The sequence below is a fragment of the Phodopus roborovskii genome, unplaced genomic scaffold, assembly GCF_943737965.1.
Source record: "Phodopus roborovskii unplaced genomic scaffold, PHOROB, whole genome shotgun sequence".
Lineage (NCBI taxonomy): Eukaryota > Metazoa > Chordata > Mammalia > Rodentia > Cricetidae > Phodopus > Phodopus roborovskii.
Genome location: NW_026125439.1, coordinates 30,107 through 53,410, shown reverse-complemented (window position 1 = coordinate 53,410; position 23,304 = coordinate 30,107). Strand labels below are relative to the sequence as shown.

The 23,304-nt window shown below is 39.5% G+C and overlaps 2 protein-coding genes and 1 long non-coding RNA gene across 3 annotated transcripts in view; 2 read left to right on the top strand and 1 right to left on the bottom strand.

The window, feature by feature from the left end:
• LOC127215314 (centrosomal protein of 290 kDa-like) overlaps positions 1 to 4,070 on the top strand; it is a 73,627-nt gene extending 69,557 nt beyond the window's left edge. Inside the window, 2 exon segments of the mRNA XM_051175685.1 lie at positions 2,656 to 2,735; positions 3,497 to 4,070. Coding sequence (XP_051031642.1) covers positions 2,656 to 2,735; positions 3,497 to 3,724 — 308 coding nt within the window. The 3' untranslated portion in view covers positions 3,725 to 4,070.
• A 130-nt stretch (positions 4,071 to 4,200) lies between these two features.
• On the bottom strand, positions 4,201 to 15,652 carry LOC127215315 (uncharacterized protein C12orf29 homolog). The gene is made up of 7 exons (XM_051175686.1): positions 15,539 to 15,652; positions 11,416 to 11,533; positions 8,992 to 9,087; positions 8,114 to 8,230; positions 7,205 to 7,402; positions 5,811 to 5,980; positions 4,201 to 4,394 (listed from the first exon to the last, which is right to left on the bottom strand). Exons 1-7 carry the CDS (start codon positions 15,626 to 15,628, stop codon positions 4,206 to 4,208), a joined length of 978 nt encoding a protein of 325 aa, XP_051031643.1. The 5' UTR covers positions 15,629 to 15,652; the 3' UTR covers positions 4,201 to 4,205.
• A 3,223-nt stretch (positions 15,653 to 18,875) lies between these two features.
• On the top strand, positions 18,876 to 21,499 carry LOC127215317 (uncharacterized). Its single transcript, XR_007833940.1, has 3 exons — positions 18,876 to 18,942; positions 20,945 to 21,064; positions 21,384 to 21,499. It is a non-coding gene; the product is annotated as an uncharacterized LOC127215317 (long non-coding RNA).
• Positions 21,500 to 23,304: the final 1,805 nt, after the last annotated feature.

The following is a 23,304-nucleotide window of genomic DNA, read 5'->3' as shown; positions in this document are numbered from 1 at the left end:
AAACGTGTTGGCTATCCCAAGTTTCTGATTTAGGGCTTGTCTTTTGTGTTTCTATAGTATCAAATCCCTGATAAGAGTATTTAGAGCTGTTCGCTCTCAGGCTGTGAAAATATTCCCATTTAACACCTTGATTGCTTGATTGCTTATACTAAGTTTTTCTCTTTGTGATCCATCTAGATGTTAGTCTTAATCATAGTATATTACCAGGCACTGGATGCTGTCGTCTGCTTCCACTTTCCAAGTGTAGCTCTTTCATTCCCTATGAATGCTTTCTTCTGAATGTTACTAATTGTTGTCATTATTCTAAAACTACCATACTATTTTTCCTATTGCAAATAAAAAGGTTCCTTTTATTCTTTTCAACCCCATTCCGATATTAGCAGTCATTTCCCTGTATAACACAGTTACTTACAAAACGTGTATTTGTGTGTACAAATAAGAGTACAGTTGATCATTTTTTGCAGATCTGTATTTGCAAATGTAACTGTTCACCACCATATGCTTACAATGTCCCAAATCAACTCAATGCTTTTGCCAACAGGCACAATGACAAATTTAAAGTCCCCCATCATCCCATCCCGGAGCCAACAAGGTAGTGCTTGGCCTTCTTGTTCCAGTTTTCCTACAGAGGTGATCTAGGATGGAGTACTAGGTACCACTGTAGCCTGATAATGGGGTTTCAATTGTAACCCTGACACTTTCAGTGGGACCGCCTCAGAAAAGTGGCTGAACACTCCCTGAGCATTTTCTTTTGAAACTCAATAAAATGTAACAGATCAGGGTGAATTGTTTGTAGGATCTAAGAGGAGAACTTGAGTATGTATGTTTATGCATGCATTTGCATTTCTCCTAGGAACTGTGGTTTGATATTCGCTAATTGTACCAAGTTCACAGGATAAAACTTTAACAATAGACCTTAATGTATATCGAGTTTTGTGCATTTTTTCCCTGAATTCACACTATACATTTCTAGCTTCTCTTACTGCTTTTATCTTAGTACAGAGATCTTTTAATACCTGTACATCATTATATTTTTTAATATGCTATTGAATGGATAGTGAGCAGTTTACCCCAGGATGGAATTTTAGTATAGTTCCAAAGCTTCTGGCATAATTACCCTGTATCTGCTAACCTGATCATGTCATTATCTGATAGTTTGATAGAAGTATCATGTTCTGCCATACAGGATTATACCAATTTATATCTGAATAATTCTAAACTATTTCATAGAGCTACTGTAGAGTCCTGATGCTACTTTGTATTAATGTGTGTATGATTTGTACAGGGCACTATGCTAAGGACATTACAACATTTTTTATTTTATTCTTATAATGTATTGTTTTTTCATTTTATTTTTTTTTAATAATAATAACCTATCCTCAAGATCACAACAAGTAGGAAGTGGCAATGGATGGTAAAACATGAATTCTATGCAAGTTTAGAACGCCTTGCCGTGCCAGGATCTTAACCACTGCGCTGCTGTGCTCTCTGATAACTAAAAATGGCATCTGTCCAGCTGGAATAGATGTGTGACTACTAGGGGACATCTTGGTGTCCTCGTAACACACAGTAGCAAAGACCTGTTAATTCTGCTGGCATTAGGCAAGTTCTCTAACTTGTCTACACCCAAGCCCTTATATTGTTTATGTCTTAAGAGAAGGGAGGAAAGCTACCAGCCACATTTCAGAGAGTACCTGCTTCAAAATTAACCTGTTTGGACATTCCTAAATCAACATTTAAAGATGGGGACATTTAAAAACCTTTGGAAGACGTTGACCATATTTTCTGGCTTCACTGGTTCACTGCCAGTCTGTATATAATGTAAAGGGACTCACTGACCATAAACTAACAGATACGTGCATACTCATGCTACTGGGACACAACTCACAGGTAGGTTAAAGGGTCAGCCTATAGGGTCAACATATATAGGATCTCGATTTATGTGTATGTGACATGAAAATAGAAGGGGACTTGCCTTCTAAGATGTAATTGGTTTTTTTTGTTTTGTTTTGTTCTGGTTTTTTTATGATTTGAGATCTCCATTATGCTTGCCCTTTGTCTTTGAGTTATAGGGGACCACCCCAGAGCACTACAATACACTTCTTGTCCTTACCATGAAACTTTGTTTTCATTTTATCCTCAAACGTTAACATTAAAACAAATGCTTTACCTTTCAATGATTGCATAGTGTAACATGGCATTTTGTATTTTAACCCTTGTGCTGCATTCCATGTGTGCCACACACCTTGCCTTGGAAGTTTACACAGTGCAAAAAGACCCACATGGAAATAGTCAAAGCTATTTGAGGTAGAAGGCATAAATGGCCCGCTTAGTTCTTTACCTGTATGTTTTGTACCCAACAAATTTTGCTGGTATTAGGATTTCTCTCTCAAAAATGGGAATTTCTCTCCTATAAAGGAATAACCTACTTTTCCAATACCTAGCAGCTACCCCTCTGTTTGCTTGCTGTGGAACGACCTCACTTACTAGTGGTAGCATGCAGATATCCCTGAGAAGTGTTCCCACCTTCCAGTGCCAGATGATCAGACTGTAGGCTTCATAAATACCCTGTTTATCCCGAAATAAACCCTCTATCTTTAACTCATTCACAGTAAAGAAAAATGTGAGTCTAATTTTCATGTCTATTTTTGGCAGATTCTGATCAACTAAAGGAAAAGGTAAATGACCTGGAGGCAGAACTCAGAAAGTCAGACCTAGACAAGGAACAGTTGAAGGTAATTCCTACTTATATCTGACTTCAGCATGGTCAGGGCTTTGTGTAAACAGCTGTGGGAAACAATGATTATGAATGTGCTGAATTCATGGATTTGATTCACACTTAATAGTACTAGGTATATAATTTGACTCATGACAACTTTTTATTAAATAGTAGTTAGCAATAACAAAAAAATCAGACAAATAGAAAGGATTAGCGAATATTTTTAAATTATAACAAATATACCTCTCAATAGTTTTTTCTCTTTTTTTTAATATTTTCTTAATTTGTGGGTCATGTTGGCAACAGTATTTTCTCAGTGCCTTTTGAAATTATGTTCAGGGATCTTTCCCTTAGAACACTTCTGTGCTCTACTTAAAGCAAGAAGCACAAGAGTGTGTACAGGAGCCCTGGCTCACCCCTGGGTTGTGTAAACACCATTGGCACTCACACCCCTCACCGGGTGCTTAACTTTTACACGCCCCAGGGTTTTCGTGATCACAAATACTATTATAAAAGTAAAAACAACCTTAAAGAAAATACTGACAACTCTTAAGACCTCAATGCAGTGAAGGGCAGAGTCCCTTTTGCTCACCTAACATCATATCTGACGCAGTTCAGAGAAAGACTCGATCTCATTATAATGTAAGCATGCATAATTTATTCATATGGTACAATGGAACCTTAGTTAAATATTTTTCTTTATATTTTACTGTTCAGGTTATGTGGGTTTTCATGTCTGTAATCAAATCTTCTAAAATTCCTGTACGTGACTTTTAGGAGGAAATTAAAAAGCTGAAGAAAGAACTGGAAAATTTTGATCCTTCATTTTTTGAAGAAATTGAAGACCTGAAGTATAATTATAAGGAAGAAGTGAAAAAAAATATTCTATTAGAAGAGAAGTTAAAAAAACTTTCTGAACAATTTGGATTTGAATTATCTAGCCCTGTTGCTGCTTCTGAAGAGCTGGAAGATGGAGAAAGTCCTAATAATTTCCCTATTTATTAAAGACCCATTTAACTGTAGTTTAAAATTATTTTGCAAGTTAAAAAACTTTCAGCTACCTGGAAATCAAGCAGTCTCTGAACTACAGAATTCACATGTCAAAATACTGTATTTTTGCTTAAAAATAAAAAATCATATTTAGTTTTAACTTGGTAGAAAAGTATATTTTTGAAGATGTGAATACTTTATGACTATACAGTACACAATGAGCTATGATAGATATTACTATTTTCATGTCTTAAATTTTCTAAAAGCATAAAGGTAAGCTTATAACAATTTACCATTTAAAATTGAAGTTTCAGGTGTAATTATAATTATTTTTGTGTTAAGATATTCAAATCCTGTGATTTTGATACAGATACATAAATACTTAGAAGTTAGTTGTAACATATTTCACCAAATAGCTAGCAAAATTAAATAGAATCTTTAGTTATTTTCACCTCTGTAAACATAGTAGACTCTTCAATATTAGAAAACTGCCATTTTATACATCAAGCACTATATCTTTAAGCCTGTCAAATTTCTGTTTATCTATTTTCAAGAACTGATTAAACAAACACTCATTATCAAAAGCACAGTCATATTTGCTGAGGTTCATGTTAACGACAACTGGTTTGGAATTCATGTAAGTATCTGGGAGTGGCCAGCATAGACCAAGATGATGGCGATGGACCTGTAAGGAGGAAAGAGTGGCATTAGCTTTAGTGTGCAAACATGAGTTTCCCTGAAGGCAGAGAATTTGTTAACTCTGTTAGTACCTGAAAAATGCCAGGCCCATAATCAAGGGCTTCTCCAAATTTGATGACTATGTAGTCTGTTGGTGAATACAGGAAAGAAAGGAAAAGGTGAGCCAGACTCTAGTGTTAGAGTTACCAAAGGGTGTAGAATGGCATAGAATGGTGGGGTGGGCGGGACCACAGTTGGCTGCCACACAGCTGTGAGGCTGTTTCCTCCACATGAAAACATCCCCTCTAGAGAGAGGCTCTGGACTCAGGAAGTAAGCAAACCTTGCCAAGTCTCAGGACAGTCCTGAAGCTATTAAGACCCCCCAAGACTCTCTGCGAGGGTACAGGAGCACTGACAATTGGAGAGAAGGCTCTCCTTCCACCAGAGAAGCTGCCAACTCTCTGCAAGATGGGCAGGGAGTCCCCAGGGTGCTGCTTTGTGAGCCTTAACTCAAGCTGAGGAGGGCTTCTTCCTGACCCTGCTGCCTCTGGGTCCTCCATGCTCACTAAGTCCCACTTGGATGGAACCCTTTCTTTCTCTGTCCTCAGCATGTTATCTGTGCCAAGTGAAAGTTTTTCATATCTCCCCAGGACTATACAGTCACACGACAGACACAGACAATCCCGTTTTCATGGATGGTAAGGAAAAGCTGTGACGGGAGTTAAGAAGGGGCCATACCATGCAAAGGCAGCCCTATACAGGAAGTAATAATGCCATCCATTCGGGAAGAATGAGCACAATGGGAGTAGAAATGAAAGAAGGATGTTTTAGGGAGGACAATCTAGTAGCAAGTCAAGCAAGACTCTTGACCTAAATTACAATTAACACCTAGCTGAGTGTAAAAAACACAGATTGCACAGATTAGACTTTTCATGAAGTCATGGGAAGAGGGCTGAAAAACAATGAATCCAGGTTTCTCATTGCAGTAAATAATGTGAGCTGGGAGTGGTAAGAACAGAATCAGTTTTGAACATTATGAATTTCGTAGACCAGTGAGAAATCAGAGAAGTTCAGGGGGAAGGTCACAAAGTATAAGCTGCTACCTGGCACTATCACTCAACAAGCTCTGTACCTAGTAAGTTAGTATAGGAGTGCTGACTTAAAGTAGGCACAGACTGCCTCAGACAACAGAGTGCCACATGAATGCCCGGGAGGGGATGTGTTATCATGCCAGTGCCAAGCCCAATACCACCATCTGTATATAGTGCTGTCTGACACTTCCCTTAAACTCAATTCCGTGTTAGCCTATAAGAACTATAGGGGATTACACTACCTGCATGCCAGAACTAATAAAGTCTATACAGAAAGTGTGAGTATCACATCTTTAGGAACAAAACCCAACATAAGCTGTTTCTGTCCTTACCTTAATTAAGCAGCCATCACCACAATGCCATACGATTCCTTCAATTTTACCCTCTCTGCAGTCTTCAAACCAGGACAGCAAGTCGTTGTGTTTCAGTGGAGGCAGATTTCTTACTTGGAATGCTCCATGAGGTATCAGAAAGTGCAATGGATATTTCTTGCTTCCTATCCCTAAATGGTAAAATTTGCCATTAACCATTTTCAGTCATATTCTTTTCAGAAAATGTACCTCCCCAAATGTATAAGTATCTAAGCATTTAGGAGTAATGTTAACAAAAAGTTTATTTGATTTTCTGTAGAGAATAATCCAAAGTGCATTACATCCTGTTCTTACTCCACTGGGAGTTGGCACACTCTGACTGTGGACCGACAGATACCTATTGTAAGGAGTTTCAATGGGATGCAGCCTTATCCATTCATATAAGTACTATGATAGCCCATCTCAAAGGTACAATTGAAAGGTTAACAAAGCTTAAGCTTGAAAATATTTATTTTAAAATATTCGTTACCAAACATTTTTACAGAAAAAAAATTGCTAGCATGTGCTATATCATCAGCTATATTCTGCTATTATTCAGTGTTTCCCTAACATCAGCTTTGATCATGCATATAAGCTGAACAACCATCAATCAACCTACTTCAATTTGTATGTGTATGTATGTTCACATCTATGTTGTGTGCATGTTTGTGCAACTACATAGTGGAAACAGGAGGTCAACATTGAGTACATTGTTCAATTGTTTCCCACCTTATATTTTGAAAAAGGGTGTGTCTCACTGTACCTGAAGCTCAGTGATTAGGCTACACTGTCTGTCCTGCAAGGCCCAGATAGCCTCTTATCTATGCCTCTCTGGCTCTGGGACTGGCATGCACCACTACTGCCCAGCTTTCAACATGGGCATTGGGGACCTGAACTTTATAGACCTCCCTACACCTTCAATCTGCTTTTGATCTCTCTAGAAATACTGGTGCTGTAGAGTCCTTATGATTCTCCTTTCGATTCTGTACCCCAGAAAGCCACTGACTTACTCAGTTCATTGTGGTATACATTCTTTACACAGTACATGCTGCCAACTCTTACTTGTACCTGTGTTTATTGATGCTATAGTAATAATGACCTAACTCACCTAAAACTTATAAAGCTATGAAGAGCTACATCTCAGTAATTGCTTTTCATGCACAGTTGTTAGAGCTGGCAAGGGAAGTTATAGGATGAAGCCAGCCTTTCGCATTAATAAATCAAAATGATTACCCATACATAAATCTTCTCTTGAACATCAGAGCTGCAAAAAAGGATGTGTTCCTAGGAAACAGATGCAAATGCATGAGTCGCTGCTTCTGTATGTTTCTCAAGTTGACCACAGGACGTTCTCTTTGTAAAACATCTTCACTTACTGTATGGATTTCCATTGATATTCGTTCCTATCAGCTCCAGGGTTTGCTCTAAAAGCTCCGACAGAGGCACGGCACTAATTTCCAAAAGTCCAGGCTCATCAGGATCGTGCCTTAGTACCAGGGCAATTCCAAACTCATAATTCACGACGGAGGAATGCCAACAATACTGCCTGCTGTTCTTTTCCACTGGTACCCAACCTGTTATTTCAATAAATGTTACTTCTGTCACACTGTTCTATTAAAAGACACAGACTTTGTCATAGATATTCCTATCTTTTACATTCCCTCTCATACAGACACTTAAAATCAGTGGGAAAGTTAAGAATCTCACTATTTTTCTTAACAGTCATAAAGGATTCATTTGCTTATTCAGTTGGGGTATTACCATGAATTAAACATATTCTTCAAAAAAAAAATTATCTTGGTTCAGGAGCAACTTAGCAATATACTGAGATAGCATTAAAACTTTTGTTTCTTAGTATTTTTTTTTAAACTGCCTACCCTCCCTCCTGCCATTTTTTTTTTTTTTTTCATTTAATAAAGCAAGTCATGTCGCATCTTTCCAGTTTCAAAGATGACAAATACGTGCAACAGGCACTCCACAGTTTACATCGTCGTTCTAATCATGCTGAACAATATCAGTTCCTTATTTGTTTTTACTTTTATTGCCAGAATAAGCTCCCTCAATAAGGAAAACTTGCTGCAAATGAGAAACACACAAGCCACTCTGACCAAACCTGAAAGGCCATTCCTTCCTATGTCTTGGATATAAACTGCTAAGAGTTTTCAATAATCTTAATTCAGAAATTTTATACTATAAATAAAATAAAAAGCTAGATTAAAACAGATTACTGATTGGACCTTTTTTTGTTTGTTTCTTATACTAAGCACAAAATGATGATGCGTTACCAGGGATGTGTCCGTTTTCATCAGGTACTGGCTTCCCATTCTGCTGTTCTATTGCCTTTGCTGGTACCCAGCACTCTGGGACAGGCTTGAAATCTTCCTCCGTGTTCCAAAGAAATGCTACAAAGAGTCAGTTCGTCTTTATGCTGTTACTTTAAGACATCAGATAGAGAACAGATGCGAAGTAGAAGTAGGAAATACAACATTGCTGTTGGATGGGAAAGGCACTCAGTTATCACTGGCACCTGCTACATCCCAGTTTAGGGTACCAACACTGTAAAACTGTCAACTCTCAGTACACTGCCACGTATGCACATTACAGGCTAAAGCAGCCAACATTCTCTGAGGGCTTATAAGTTTTTAATGTTTTTATTTTTGGGGGTGTTTCTAGAGAGGGTTTCTCTGTGTAATATTCTTTGCTATCCTGGAACTCACTCTGTAGACCAGGCTGGCCTCAAACTCTGAGATCCACCTGCCTCTGCCTCCTGAATGAGACTGTAAGTTTTCATGTATATATACATATACATATACATATGTTACATATACAAGTATAATATATATATAACAGTTATTAATGTAATAATAACTTTTTGATATTTATACTATAGCTTAGAAAATTATTTTCTTCATACAAACCAAATGAAAATGTATCTCTTATTACAATACTGTTTAATCAGAATAGATTGGTTCTAGAATGAAGTTACAGGACGACTGGGGAAATGTTTTTCATATTTTTGTGTGCATGTGCACAAGCATGCTGTGTGTGTGTGTGTATTATTTTCCCCAAGATTGATATATATATATATATATATAAAATCACAGCAATAAACCACAAATTTCAACTCTTTAAAACTGAAAAGTCTGAGGAAAAATCCACTCACCTTTTGAGCTTTCTTTTGAATGTAGAAATTTTTTAAATCTTTTGTCGGCTTGCTTGTTAGGTTTTCTGTCTAGTCGAGCCCAAAGGTATGGCTGACCTAAAAACATAATAAAAGGGGAAAATAAAATTCACCTTGCAAGACATTTGGGGGGGGGGAATCAATAAACAGTGGTCTGCTCTGTAAGAAAGCACCTAAAAGACAAATGGAACTCACAGTGCTCAGCACTGAGCTATCATCCCAGTGTGTGAGGATGTAAACTGTTAAATGAAGAGGGTGAGAAAATGCATGGTCCTTTTTATCAGAGAGTAGTCCTTTCCCAAATCCTCCAAGTGGGATCACAACCAGGGAGACTGTTCACACATCCCTTGAACCACACTGCACAGTGGGTTTAATTCCGGCACATAAGGAATGGAGCTGACCTGTCTGGCATGGCCTAGTCATTAGATCCACTGTTGATGAGGGCCACTTGTAACCCTGGGTGTGAGTGGTCTTGGGGCACTGTGCCAATATTCTGTATTGATAAAAGTGTGACTTCTGACTCAACTCTGATTGCTTTGAGACTCCTGCTTAGCTTGCTGTTGCCACTGCTTACTTGGCAGGAAGATTCCTACAGGACGAGCAAAAGCAGGAAGTTCCGCAACCAAGACTCCATCTGGAGTCCCTAATTCTGAGGTATTACCTGAACACTTCAGTGGTCCCTACCCTGAGGAAATTCATCCTGCTGTAACTATAAGCAGGACAAGGTACAGATCTCCCCTGGCGTCTCCTACCTATTGCTCTGTGAGAGTCTCACTTCTGAAATCCTTATTTTGTTAGTATGTATCCCTTTGTCATCGTTGGTCCTGTGAGCAATCTTGTGCAGCAAAGCTCCAACCCTCTAATTGCTCCCATCATGCACATCACACATAATGACTATCAGTTTTTACTATAAAGTCTGGTAAATCATACTCAAATATATAAATCAGAGGCTCAAAAATTGTCAATTATAATACCATTATATACTAGGTATCCCTAGTGATTTTTTTTTTTTTTTTGGTTTTTCAAGACAGGGTTTCTCTATGGTAGCCCTGGCTGTCCTGGCCCTGGCACTCACTCTGTAGCCCAGGCTGGACTCGAACTCACAGAGATCCACCAGGCTCTGCCTCCCGAGATAGCCTGGCTGCTATCCATACTTTTAACTAAATTAAAATTATACTGTTTCTGATTGTGGACTTTTTGTTCTTTATACTGGTAAACATACAACATAGATTCCTCTCTCACCCATTAAGATGGATATTGAACAAAAGTAATATTCCAAGTGGGGATATGGAAAACCTGGAACATCTAGAAGCTAAAACTTCTGTGTGATCATATGTATAATGGGTACTCAAATTTTCTCAATCAGAATTAACATATGATCCAGTAATCCCACGTACAGGTTCAAAACCCCCACAGAACTGGAGGCTAATTTAGCACTATTAATTGCATTATCTACGGTAACTGTAAAGGTCAGAACAACCAAAATGCCCATAAGTGAACAGATGAACAAAATGTGCTATGTGCAATATTGAGCAACTTAAAACAATTGTGTGCAATCAGATGTAATACAGCATGGTAAAACACTGAACTAAAAGCAAACCAGCCACAATGAGACAGTTATATGACTTACCTATAGTCAGAAAGCAGAATGGACTAAGAGGCCTGTGGGATGGGCTCTGTGGGGGTGGACGGGTGGGGGGTGGTTCCCAACAAGCAGTTTTAGTTCTAGAAGGTGACACTCTGGATAAGAATGGTGGTGACGCCTCCACCATGTGAATGCCCTGAATGCCACTTCACACACCATTTTTTAAAGTACAATCATGATGGCAAGTTTTACCTTTTCACCGTTGAAAGATTTTAAAGTGCATTTCAGGACATTGCTAGCTCATGTCCCTATTTTTGTTACTGGAACTGAAAGTCCCTTTTTCAGTGTACCTTTTCCCCCTTAATACCATCAATGCGAACTTCTCTTATAAGCATCTGCAGCTGATGGGAGACCTGGCCAGTGGTAATGAAAGCACAAGCTCCAGGATGCTGTAATGAGGATGAGTTTCAGGGCTGAACCACCCCAGGTTCTGGTACTGTCCGGCCATTCATTAACTGAATGGTCTTAAGACAAATTACTGAACCTGATCGAGACTCAGTTTCCTCATCAGTGATGTGGAAAGGCTTATGAAAATGAGAACATGCCAGACCTGCTTCTAGCCTTTCGCTGGAATCCCAGTGAATGTTAGTCACATGTCTTTCTTTCCCCAAGGGAAGTAAATAGAACCACTGTGATTTTTTTTTTTTTTTTTTTTTTTTTAACTTGACTGCTACAGTTAGGTCTTTAAGAGTTCACAGGTGTCCAGGATTTATACACTAATTAAGATAATACTTTTAGTAAACATGATAGTTGTAGTTTACCTTTGTAGTTAGTAACATAACAACACGTTCCATCCACTTTTTCTGTTGCAATTGCATTGTATACATCTGCATCTAATGCCTTTTCGCTTAGAGTTGCAGTTGCCAAAACTTTGAATGGCTTAAAAGAAAGAGAGAAAAAAAAAACTGGTATAAGATACATAGCCTCAGTCAGGTGGTGTAATCCCAGCACTTGGGAGGCAGAGGCAGGAGGATCTCTGTGAGTTTGAAACAGCCTGGTCTACAAAGTGTAGAGAAACGCTGTCCCAACCCCCCCCCCCAAAAAAATAATAACCTCTGCCTTCACGCACAGGCTCAGCTGCACCGTGCCTAATTTCTTTAGTTCCAAACAGCTGTCTCCACTCGCTCTGCCCAAGCTGGCCTTGAACCCAGGACCCTCTTTTGACGTAGCCTCTACTTCCAAGGTAGCTGTCCTACCACAACAGCTCTCCCACTCGCTGTAAGGCGATCACAGAAAATTTGATTTTCCATGCAGACTGTTATTTACGTGTTCTCATCCACCACAATGAAACCAGGGGCCGTGCTCTGTGCCGTGTTGCATCCTCAGCACAGGCCCAATTTGCACAATCCTAAAGTGTGTGACTACACACTAACCACGGTAGGCACTGTCCCTGACACTGGGAAGGCGGAGAGGCACCCACCTTTATTTAGTGAAACTTACACTTTGGAGGGCTATGACAAATAAAATGCTAACTGTATTACACTAATGAGTACTAAGGAGGGAAACAAGGCGGAATGGCATGGAGAAGGTACTCTGAGGAGGCAATGTCTGAGCAGATTTGACATGTGAGGGAAGGCCCACCGTCAGGACATTCTGTGTCTAAAGAAGGCAAGTCAGCCCCTGTGTTTGGAACGGAGTACCGGTAAAACTAGATCACAGATCACATGCTTACTTCACTCCAGAGTGTCCCTGCTGGTTCAGCACATGGCTTCACCAACCACAATTCTCCTTGCTCTTCAATGAGATCTTTACAAACTTTCTTTTTCAAATCACACTTGCTTCTTAGTCATAGGGAGAGTCTAGTGATGCCCTCTGTCTCGGGCCACATTTTCAGAAAACAAGAAGATGAGGATGGCTCCTAGCTTTACTCTTTAAAGGGCTCTCTTGCAAAGCTGAAATCCACATGCCTGCTTTAGATGTCCTCTAAAAGTCTCTGCGGCTCCCCGCTCAGCTATGCTTGTGAATCTTCTTTATAAAATGCATTTTCCTAGCATGTAGGCCAGCTTTCAAAGACCAAGGCCCACTGCCCTTGCCTCCTGGCTGAAACTTCCAGTAACTACTATGTAAGCCTAACCCAGGCGATCAAGAGTGGCCCGCCATCTCTCCTAAGACAGAAACACCCAGCTCTCTTCCCGGCAGAATTCATACTCAACATCTGAGGTCTATTTTGGTTTCTATGTCTACTCCTCCCAAGTTCCACTGTTTAAAAACGACCAATTACCACTTGCCTACTGTTTCCCTACCGGTTTGCTGGCTTTGCCCTCCGTCCTTACCAACAATGAGCTGTTTTCAAGTTTCATTTGATTTTGCTACTATCAGGAAGAAAAGGAAGCATCGGGGATGGAGGAAAGACTGCTTTTGAGATTCTTACACCTTCTTAGCTATAATTTTGATTCCTGCGAAAGATTACTACTTTATAGTCTAAATCTGAACATTCACTTTACAAAAGAATAAAAGAACACAAAACAAAGGGGCAATGGTAAGTCAGGCAAAATTAGGTACTAGGAAACTATACTCATTTCATTACTGATTTACTACTTTTGTGTGAGGTACATGCATGTATGTGTATGTGAACACGTACGTGTGTGTGTGTGTGTGTGTGTGTGTGTGTGTCTGAGTGAACACATGCCCGGACACGTGCATGTGAAAGCCAGAGAAAACTGGGTGTCAGACTCTCTCACTGAGCTTAGATTCAGGCAGGTAAGCTCTAGGGCTCTCTTGCATCCCCCTCTACAACTCTGAGATTACACACATGAGGGTGCTGGGTATCTGAGCTCAGGTCCTCAGGCCTGTGTAGCAGCCATCTCCCAGGTCTATGACTGATTTGTCATCCATATGTGTATGACACTGGTACCAAGAGGTATCATTCTAAGGCAAATACTAGCCTAACAGCAGAGGCGCGCGCGCGCGTGTGTGTGTGTGTGTGTGTGTGTGTGTGTGCATTTTTAAATTTATAAAATTTCGAGGAGGATTACTAAGCCCATGGAGTTGTTCCTGAGTGTGAGGTGTTCCCTCCACAGGGAGGGAACATTCTCTACTACCATTTGCTATGTACTCCCTTCACCTGTGACCAAACATTCCACTAGTGCAGAAGCAAGAACATTTGTGTATTCAAACAGGCCATGAGGATGGATAGGGTGGGGTGCCACTTCCGGACAGGCTTGACTAAGCCTGTCAAGTTCTATTAAGATCTACTGAAAAACACTGAAGGTGATTCAGGCAGAGTGGAAAGCCTGAGAAAAAGTTTAATGCACAGGGGTGTGTTGATATGATGATGAAAGACGTTGCTAGAACAAGAACTCCATATTGAGATTTTAAAACAGACTGAGCCTAATTAAAAAGAGATTTTGGGTAATTATTTGGACACTGTACTGTAAACACTACTGCAAGATATATTTTTTGTTTTGTTTTGCTTTTGCTAGTACATAGTGCTTTTAAAATTATGCTCCACTCCCAATACTCAAAGCTGAGAAACACAAAATGAACCATCAAGGTGGAAAATGTGTTGCAGTACTTGGATTTGCCATGATTTTCATTCTAAATAGACAACAATACAGACACTGAGTACAAATCTTAGGGCTTCACTAGAAAATATAGGGATACTCAGTCTGGGTAGCAGATACAACCTATTATGTAGTATTGCAATGGGAAGCAAGATGAAAAAGATCGGATGTTAAAAGGTAAGAAAACATCAAGTTGATGGAAAACTGGCACGAAGACTCGGAGTCCCCTGAATCAAAATTCGACAAATATCAATTCAGGTGCCAGTTCCTAGCAACAGGGACAAAAAAACAACAGGGCATCTTGTGTTAAAGGTCATTTAATCTAAAAGGCAAGAAAAGGGGCCCCCAAAGCGGAAAACAGAGGCACTAAAAGACTGCGAGTAATGAAGCACAAAAATGAAAGAGGTAATTGTGTGTGTGTGTGGGGGGGGGGATGCAAACTGGAGGCTTGAGGGAGGAAGACTGTTGACTGCTGAGGTCGAGAGGGAACAACACAAATTTTGTATGGAAATGCCACAGGGAAAACTTACTGTGTACTCTAATTTAAAAAAACAAAACCAGTATAGCGTTGAGGGTGCACCCTTTAATCCCAGCACTCGGGAGGCAGAGGCAGGTGGATCTCTGTGAGTTCGAGGCCAGCGTGGGACAAGAGCTAGTTCCAGGACAGGCTCCAAAGCTACACAGAGAAGCCCTGTCACGAAAAGATACAAACAAACAAAAGAAACAACAACAACAAAAAGTGGTAATGTTTAAAAAAGTGGAACTGAATTCAAATGCACACACTGACTCTGTCTGTGTTGAGGGGTTAAGAACTTTTTGCTCCACATCGAAGAACCACACGCATGCAAACTATATTAATTCACCTATGTTCCCGCAAGGCTCGGTATGTGTAAAGTGCATAACAAGATGGCTAGAAACCCTTGGGACCGGAACTCAGAGTTAGAATTAAGCAAGAAATCACACATGAGGTCTGACTTTAGGCTGTCAACACTGTCATGAGGTCCTAGGACCGGACAGGTAAGCCAAGCCTTCTCATCAGACTGACTCCAAGTACCGTGCTACCTCACTGCTCAGGCGCTGTCGTGGGAGGAAAGCCCTGAATTGCTGCATCTCCAAACCTGCCTGAGCAAGTGTGCATCACCTGCTCTGGGAGGGGGAACTTTTTACATACATACATACATACATACATACATACATACATACATACATACATAAAGGAATCCTTCCCATACAGCTAAGGAGGTGGAAGAAGCTAGAGCTCGGGGCGCACGGCACAAGCGAACTTCCCCCCAGACCTCCCGGAGGAACCTGCAGGACTCCCGGGCCGCAGCGCAGCGCTGGCCGAGCCCTCGCCCCGCAGCCCACGCCGCCGGCCGGGTACCTGATGCTCCCGCTTGGCCGAGGGCTCGGCTTTCACCTCCGTCACAAACACACACGGCATCTTCCGCTGCACGGAGCCCAGGCGGCTCATGGTGCCCACGTCCAGCGAGTGAGGAAAGCCTCAAACCCAGACAGACAGAGGCCAGAGCGCTCGCTGCCTGCAGCACCGTGATGCAAACGCCGCCTCCAAGGCCCACCCCGACGAGGGGCGGGGACATACTTCCGGAAACGAGCGCCTACTCGCGGCGCATCCTGGGAGTTGTAGTGCGGCTGTGAGGCTACATACAGAGCCGGCGTGTCTGCCCTGTATGAATCCCCTATGTTTTTTGATGACCAATTTAAGAAAGGAAAAAAAAAAAAAAAAAGGTCCGCTACCCCGATGTTGTGTTTCTTGGCCACAACTTTGTAACGATAATTTTTCTTTCTTTCTTTTTTTTTTCTTTTTCATTTTTGGAAGTTAACATCCAGTTGTAAGTGATGAATCACTTTGGGAAGCAATTTAGCACTTTTCTCTCTCTTGAAACTCACTTGTTCCCCCCCCCTTTTTTTTTAAGAAATTAAATAGATTATAAACCCGTAGAAGTTTTGAATGAACTTCCAGACATTTCCTAATGTGCAGACAGAAATCCTAGTTTTCCAGGAAGAGCAATAGAAAAACTCTACAATGAACACAACTTTTAACTTCTGTTTGAATTAACCATCATAAGGTGTATAATTTGGTTCTTGGTGTCCTTTCCAAGGAGTGTAATTTAGACAAATCCAAAACCATGGAAATATCAACAAACAGCACTGTTGGATTTCCTGGGAATCCAACAAAGGACTTGAGTTGTAGTCAATCAACTACAGAGCTGAATACTTAAGCTTGCTTTACTTACTGTCCAAAATGACATTGCATAGTAAATAATAAAACTGATGCTTATATAAGGAATAAGTAACCCTGTGTTATAGTAGTAGATCTGTCTCACTGAAGCCTAAGACTATACAGGAGAATTTTGACCTTACCATCTTAGGTAATTGGAAAAGCCAACTTTTATTTCCATAATTGTTTTTATCACTCCAATTCATATTTCTATAACTGCTTTATCAGCATGTATCCAACTGTCCAGCGTTTTACTTAAGCTTATGGAAAAAAATTAAATAACCCTTTCTCTCGGAAGTTTCTAGATATCAAGGGACTCTCAAAGAATAAAGTATTCCTGCATTCACAATGGAGGAAGAGAGTGAGGAAGAAGTTTGCCATTTCACAATCTTTCTTTTCTTGATTGATATATATATATATATATATATATATATATATATATATATATCATAGGCAAGCACACCCAATTTTATACAAAACAAAAGAAACTAGGGGATTGGGGTGGAGAGAGACTACCCACATCATCTCATGGTTCTGGCTCTGTGGTGTTGAAATCAGAAATTTCTTAGCCTTTTAAAGTCAAGTTTAATAACTTCTTTGAGTCTTCAGATGAATCCTAAGCAACAGCTTGTCTCTTGGGTCTCAGACAATCAAATGACCTTTCCAACTCTTAACTGTCACTTCCCAAACTGCCACAGAATATTCTAGATCCAACATTCTGCCATTTCTTAGAAAAGATGATCTTCCAAAACATTCTACTTGCTTTAAGCCTCTCTCTGGAAGGACCAACAGCAATATTTCGGTTCCTTCAATGCCTAGAGCAAGGCTTACCTACAGAAACAGAAGAAGCCTTACCAGGAGAACGTCCAACGGGACCAGTTTACAGGTGTAAACTGTGTCCTTACTCTGAAGGATGGCAGCCATTGGCTTCCCCTAGTTCAGATACCGGCCAGGTAGTGGGACCCCTGGCCACTGACCTTGAAGTGATACGACAGGATAATCAGAAGATTTTTCTTTGATGTGTTAGTAACCAGGAACATGCCAAAAAGAAACTCCACCTGTCTGTCTTGGCCTGCACAAGCTAGGGTTTCTGGGTCTGTTCTTGAAGACAAATTTCCTATTGCTTTTTATTATAGGGAGAATCATAGGTTTCTGTAAAAGACTAAAATGAAATCCACAACAGGAAGGAAATGAGGTGAAAGTGAAAAGTAAAACTAAGGGATAAGAAGAGAAAAGAACTATGAAAGGGAATTGGAGGGTTCTGAGCATCCCAAAGACTAACAAGACACCCACTGTGTGTTACACAATGAAAGGGATTTTTGTTTTGTTTTGTTAATCCCTTTATGATTTTGAGCTGATTTTGCTATGTGAGCCACTCAGCAGCTGTGGAGGTATAAGCAGTTTTCAGTCCTTTGTGTGAAATCACTTAATTCAGCTTTGATAGTGTTCTATACAGCATTTTATAGCTCCTAATGAAACTTCATACTCAGTCCTGAACTCATCTGGGGGGAGATGAATGCTTGAAGACACTTTAGAGGTGTGTCTCCAACTTGCCAAAAGGCAAGGCTTATGTTTATCAATAATTTGCCAAATCTTTATCTATTCTTTTACCTATAACATTGCCTCATTACTTTTATTTTAGAGTAAAAAGCAAACTAACCTTTGCCAAATTTAGTTTATTACTCTAGACCACTGGATTCAAAAAGTTCATGGCAATTTTCCCTGTTGCACTTAAAGTGGAATTCCATGTTTGTCTTGTCTGAGATTTCAGTTAAAGGTTTGTAATAATTTAAAAACATACTTTGATCCAGTGTGCTCAGTCATCTCCAGCCAACTTCTCAGTGACCGATGATGCGTTCTCTTCATTTCTGCTAGCTTCTGATTCTGCTAGAAAGGATGCTTGGATGGAGGTTTTAAAAACTGATGATTGAAATGTCTTCCTCTGGGAATCAGAGAGCTGCACTTGGTTTTCAAAAAGTTCTACAAGTTTTCAAGCATGCTGGGACCCCCTTGCTATCAGATGAAGCTTATACTCCTCTTATGATGGATGAAAATGGAATAAAATCACTGGATAAATAGGTACTGCTTATTTTCCTGTACATTTATTGCTGTTACAATCCGGTGATGATTTTTCCTAAGTTGATATATATAGAGCACCAGGCATATATTTAAATAATTGTATCTATTTTCCTGGAATATAGATAGCATATTTATGTTAGTTTCATTTCCAAACCACATATAGAAATAGCTACTTCCCCATGAAATACTTACCAATTTTAATTTTGAAAATATGAATTTGTGGTTTTTCTTTAACCATAGCACTGAAAGGTAAAATACAGTGTTAAATTTACAGATAATCTTTTTTCATTCTTTTTATATATATATATATATGAAAATATTCCCTTAGGTTGAGTAGCCTACAGTTGCATATGAGGTCATTTATGATGAGCAAACAATGGATTGTGTAACAATGGGGAAAATTCTGGAAGTCTGAGTTTGTGTGATTACTAGTAACCACTTTCAACATTTCTGCAAAGCTAGAGAAGGTATCTTCTAATTTCAATTTATTTAAGAATTATCTATTGTGTAATATACTGTCAACAGGAGGTCAGTTTTAAAGGAATACTACTGATAGCCTGAAAGACTGTGGAAAAGAACAATTTTCCCCCTTACACACTGATAGTTCTTATATTTGCGTTCCTGCAATTTATACATATTTATTAAAAAAAAACAATCATTGGATTAGCAGCGAGAGAGTGAAAATGGCAGAAGTTGGGAATGACTGCTATTTCTTTGTTAATTCCACATGCATGAAGGTAAATATTGTACAACTTACAGTACACATGCTTAAGCTTTTTAGTAGAATGAAGGAAGAAGCAGCAATAAAAACGATACCTTGATTCTGAAGTAAAAGCCTGTGTATTTTTGATATCCTGAATTTATGTGAGGAAATCTGGGTTAATTTGAAGTTATTATATATTGAAAAATATATATGAAATTATGTATATGAAAAACATAGCATAGCATATTATTTTGGTGAATTATTAAACATTTGAATTCAGATTACTATCAATGTTGTGGTATATGTTTCCTTATTTGAAACTCATTAAAACAGTGATTGCATTTTTCCTGCCAGAAGTCTGAATAACAGCAAATATTTAAATACCATGTAAAGGGAAATAGAATGTAGCATAAACAAATCATCCACAGTTAAAATGTTAAGTGGAAAAATTGAATTGGGATTAATTGGTATTAAAAATGAATAAATGTAGAAACTCATTTGCTGCTCATGCCCCAAATGAACCTAAAATGGTAGATGTCCTGTCTGGTCAATCACCTTTTAGCTCTGCTAGAAACCTGGACTCAAATTCTTTGGCCACGAGAATTCAACCCACTTTTCTTGTGTTACCTTTCAAAGAGTTCTTGGATGACGGACTTTTTGTTCCAGATTATCAGATTTTTGTCTCTTCCATTTTACCCACAAGTGATTGATGAATAGAACCTTGTAAGGAGATGATTAGACAGAATTTAGAAATCACTATACCTTACATCATATCATTTCTCAGATATGCTATGAGAGGTTTTCTTATGAGTGAAAACAAAGAAAATGAGAGTTCATTGTGAACACTGTGGTGGTAAAGCTGTGGTGTTTAATACCAGTGTGCCTGAATGAAAACTCATTATCCTGGTCTTTGAAAGTCCAAACTCAGTCTCTGAAAGGAAAAGAAAGTGAATGGAGAAATAGAAAGAAGATGTAGACTGTATGTCAAAGAGAAAGGAATACAGCGGAATGTTGTCGTCGCCATTTCCCCTGTCTATGAAAAAATGCCCTATAGTTTTGCCAACTGTGAATATGTGCATAAAAGAATATTAATATAGTGTTCAAAAGTAAAGCAATAGCAGGTCATTGACATAACCACATCTACTTTGGTTGCTATATAAAATACCTGTGTAAATATATTTAGTCAACTGTTTCTCTTTGTAGATCAAAGACATAAAACATGTATGTTGTGTGTGATGTGGAAATCCCTTCAGATTTCCTAATATCACATGGTTGAGGGGCCACTTAACTTTCTCGACATCAACACAGTTTGCAGCATCCCCACAGACTGCTACTCTTAGTGGTTGGTAGTGGTTGGTAGAACCTGTCTTCACATTCAGGACGTGGCAAGTGCCTTGGAGATACTTGCCAAGCTTTCTTCAGAAAGAGAAATAAAGTCTCCCTGTCGCTATATTGTAATCAAGGGAGTGTCTTCTCACAGCTTTCCTCTGGTGGATTCTGTGGGCTCCCTTGATTCAAAGGGCAGGATTTTGAGAGTAACTTGTGGTGAGTGGTATTGCTTGATCATGACCTTTTTTTTTTTAATATCACTTTCTCACTAAAAAGAGACCGAGATGTGACAGTTTAGTCGACCATTACAAGCCTGTATTGACAGCGTATGTTTTCATGCTTCAATTTTGACAGACTCCTTTGTTTTAATTGGTTAACATTTTGTTATCAAACAGTAACATTAATATAGTGTGTCTTCTGCTCTGTCGATCTCTTAGGGTTCCCAGTGCCGATTCCGACACTGTGAAGGAGCCCTTGGCAGTGACACTGTGTGCTCATTATGGCGAGAGAGAAAATGTTTAGATCCACTTTGCAGATTTAGACACATGGAAATGCAGGTAAAAGTGACCATTTTCACTAAAAGAACCTTCCTTCCTTCCTTCCTCGTTGCATTAAACTTTTATAACCAAATAGGGAAGAAACCGTTCTTCCCCCAAAACTTGTGTTTCTCACTTTGCTCAAACTGAACTGGTAGAAAAATAAAAGAACATTTTATCTCTTAAACAGAAAAGTGCTTAGAGGTGGCAAAATGTAGGGAACAGATGATTCTCTGTCAGCAGTTTAAGCTATTCTTGTCACATTGCATGTGTTCTAACAGCCTGCGTGTATTGTGAGTACCTAAACGTCCTATTTCCCCCCCCCACTTCCTTTTTGTAGCAAAACTGCAGCATTTCATGCTTCTGGGAAACCCAACCTCTTGGTTGTGTGAAGATCAGTTGTATCTTTTACCACAGCAAACCCCGAAATATCAATGGATTATTTTTGCCACCAAGTAGCAGTGAGTATATCTGTAATAATTGCATGTCCAGTATCATCATCTGGGGCTTGGTGTCGAAGCTTAGGGAGGCACAATTGCATACAACGAGGTGAAAAGTGCAGCAATCTCATAGGCGCAGAGAGCAAAGGCATGCTCTGGGGTACATGTCACTCTTCTGTCACAGCAACTGTTTGCAGTGACAAGAAAATGACCCTTTGTGGTGAGACTTGACATAGATTCTTCCCAGAACACGGAGGACCTAGTACTTAAGGGAACCCTGTTTGAAAAATTGCAGGTTTTAAGGTCTCCCGAATGCTGTAGCAACCTTATTCTGCTACAGTCACCATTTGTGTCTGGTGGAATAATGCTAGTCATGAGCAGAATGTGATATTAGTCCTTTAGGAATTAAAATATTAGTTCCATATAATCCCAGTAAGTGGGTAGCTAAAACTTCAGCCCTTTTTATTACGTACTTTGACCTCATAAAGCACATCTCATACGCAATGCTTTTATTACTGTTTCTCTTCCTCAGTAGACTGAAATGGAGACTGGGAAACATAATTCCTTTGCCAATGCTTTGTAATATCTAGACCATAAAGAAAATAATTATGGTAAACTGGTTGCTTAGACAAATGGGTGGGGTGTGAAGAGTTGAAAACTTACAGGGATAAAAGTACTATAGCTATATAACAGATTAACTTGGCTTTGTTAGTTTACAACAATATGGTTTTTATCCAGTGAAAAACAATCCCATGACATTATTTTTTTTTTATCTGGCAGCTTAATCCCAGGGATTTCGCTAGCTCTTTTAAGACCAGCGGGAAACAAAGACTGCTTCCTCTCAGAGCAGAGCTGCATGGGATGCCTGTGTAAATGACAATCGTTCGTCTTCCCACTGTTGAAATAAGCTCTGGGCTAGGTGCTATAGTGCTATTGGGTGGGTTGTAACTTATGTAACTCGAGCTATTAGAAGAAGTGGACACATCTCTTTCCCCCTTTCATATAATTCCTTAGCAGTTTGCAAACCTCAATACCGCCTTCATTCTGTGTCCGGTATGACTTGCCCTTGCCTCATGAATAACATCCAAGAATGTTGTTGATCCTTTTCTTCTGTCTCCTCTCTTGTAATATCATCCACTCTTTGTTTCTATTTTTAATGTTTTTTTTATCACATGTCAATTATGCATAACCATGGGTTTGTTTATATTGTCACACTTGTACATAATGGTTCTTGATCATAGTCACACCTCTTCACGATTCCGTCACCCCTCGCCACCTTTGTCCCCTGTCCTTTTCCTCACTGATAATTCTTTTAGGTTTATTTTATGTTTATTTGTGCCCTGCCCATGTCTTTGTGAATGTATATACATGTGTGTGTTCAAGTGCACTCACCTGAGTACACATGGAGCCCTGGAGAGAATGTCAGAAACCATAGAATTGGAGTTATAGGCCATCACAGAACTCTAGCTTGTCACATGGGTGCTAGGATTTGAACTCCAGTCCTCATGGCTGTATGGACATGATCTTAGCCTCTGAGCTGTCTTTCCCGCCTCAACTTTGTGGTTTCAATGATTCATACATCATTGACTCTGTTTATATACCATTCCAAACTGAGTCCTCTCCCCCCCAACCCCCGCCAACACACACCATTAGATGTCTGAACTCAGCTTCTTTATCTCTTGACTTATATGACTAATGAACATTTCACACTTTACATGTTTAAGATCGGCATCATTATTTTATTAATATTCTCTTCTTCACCATCCATTGCTTTCTGACTCATTTTGATTGCAGGCCCAGCCTTGCAGTTGCTTAAGTCAT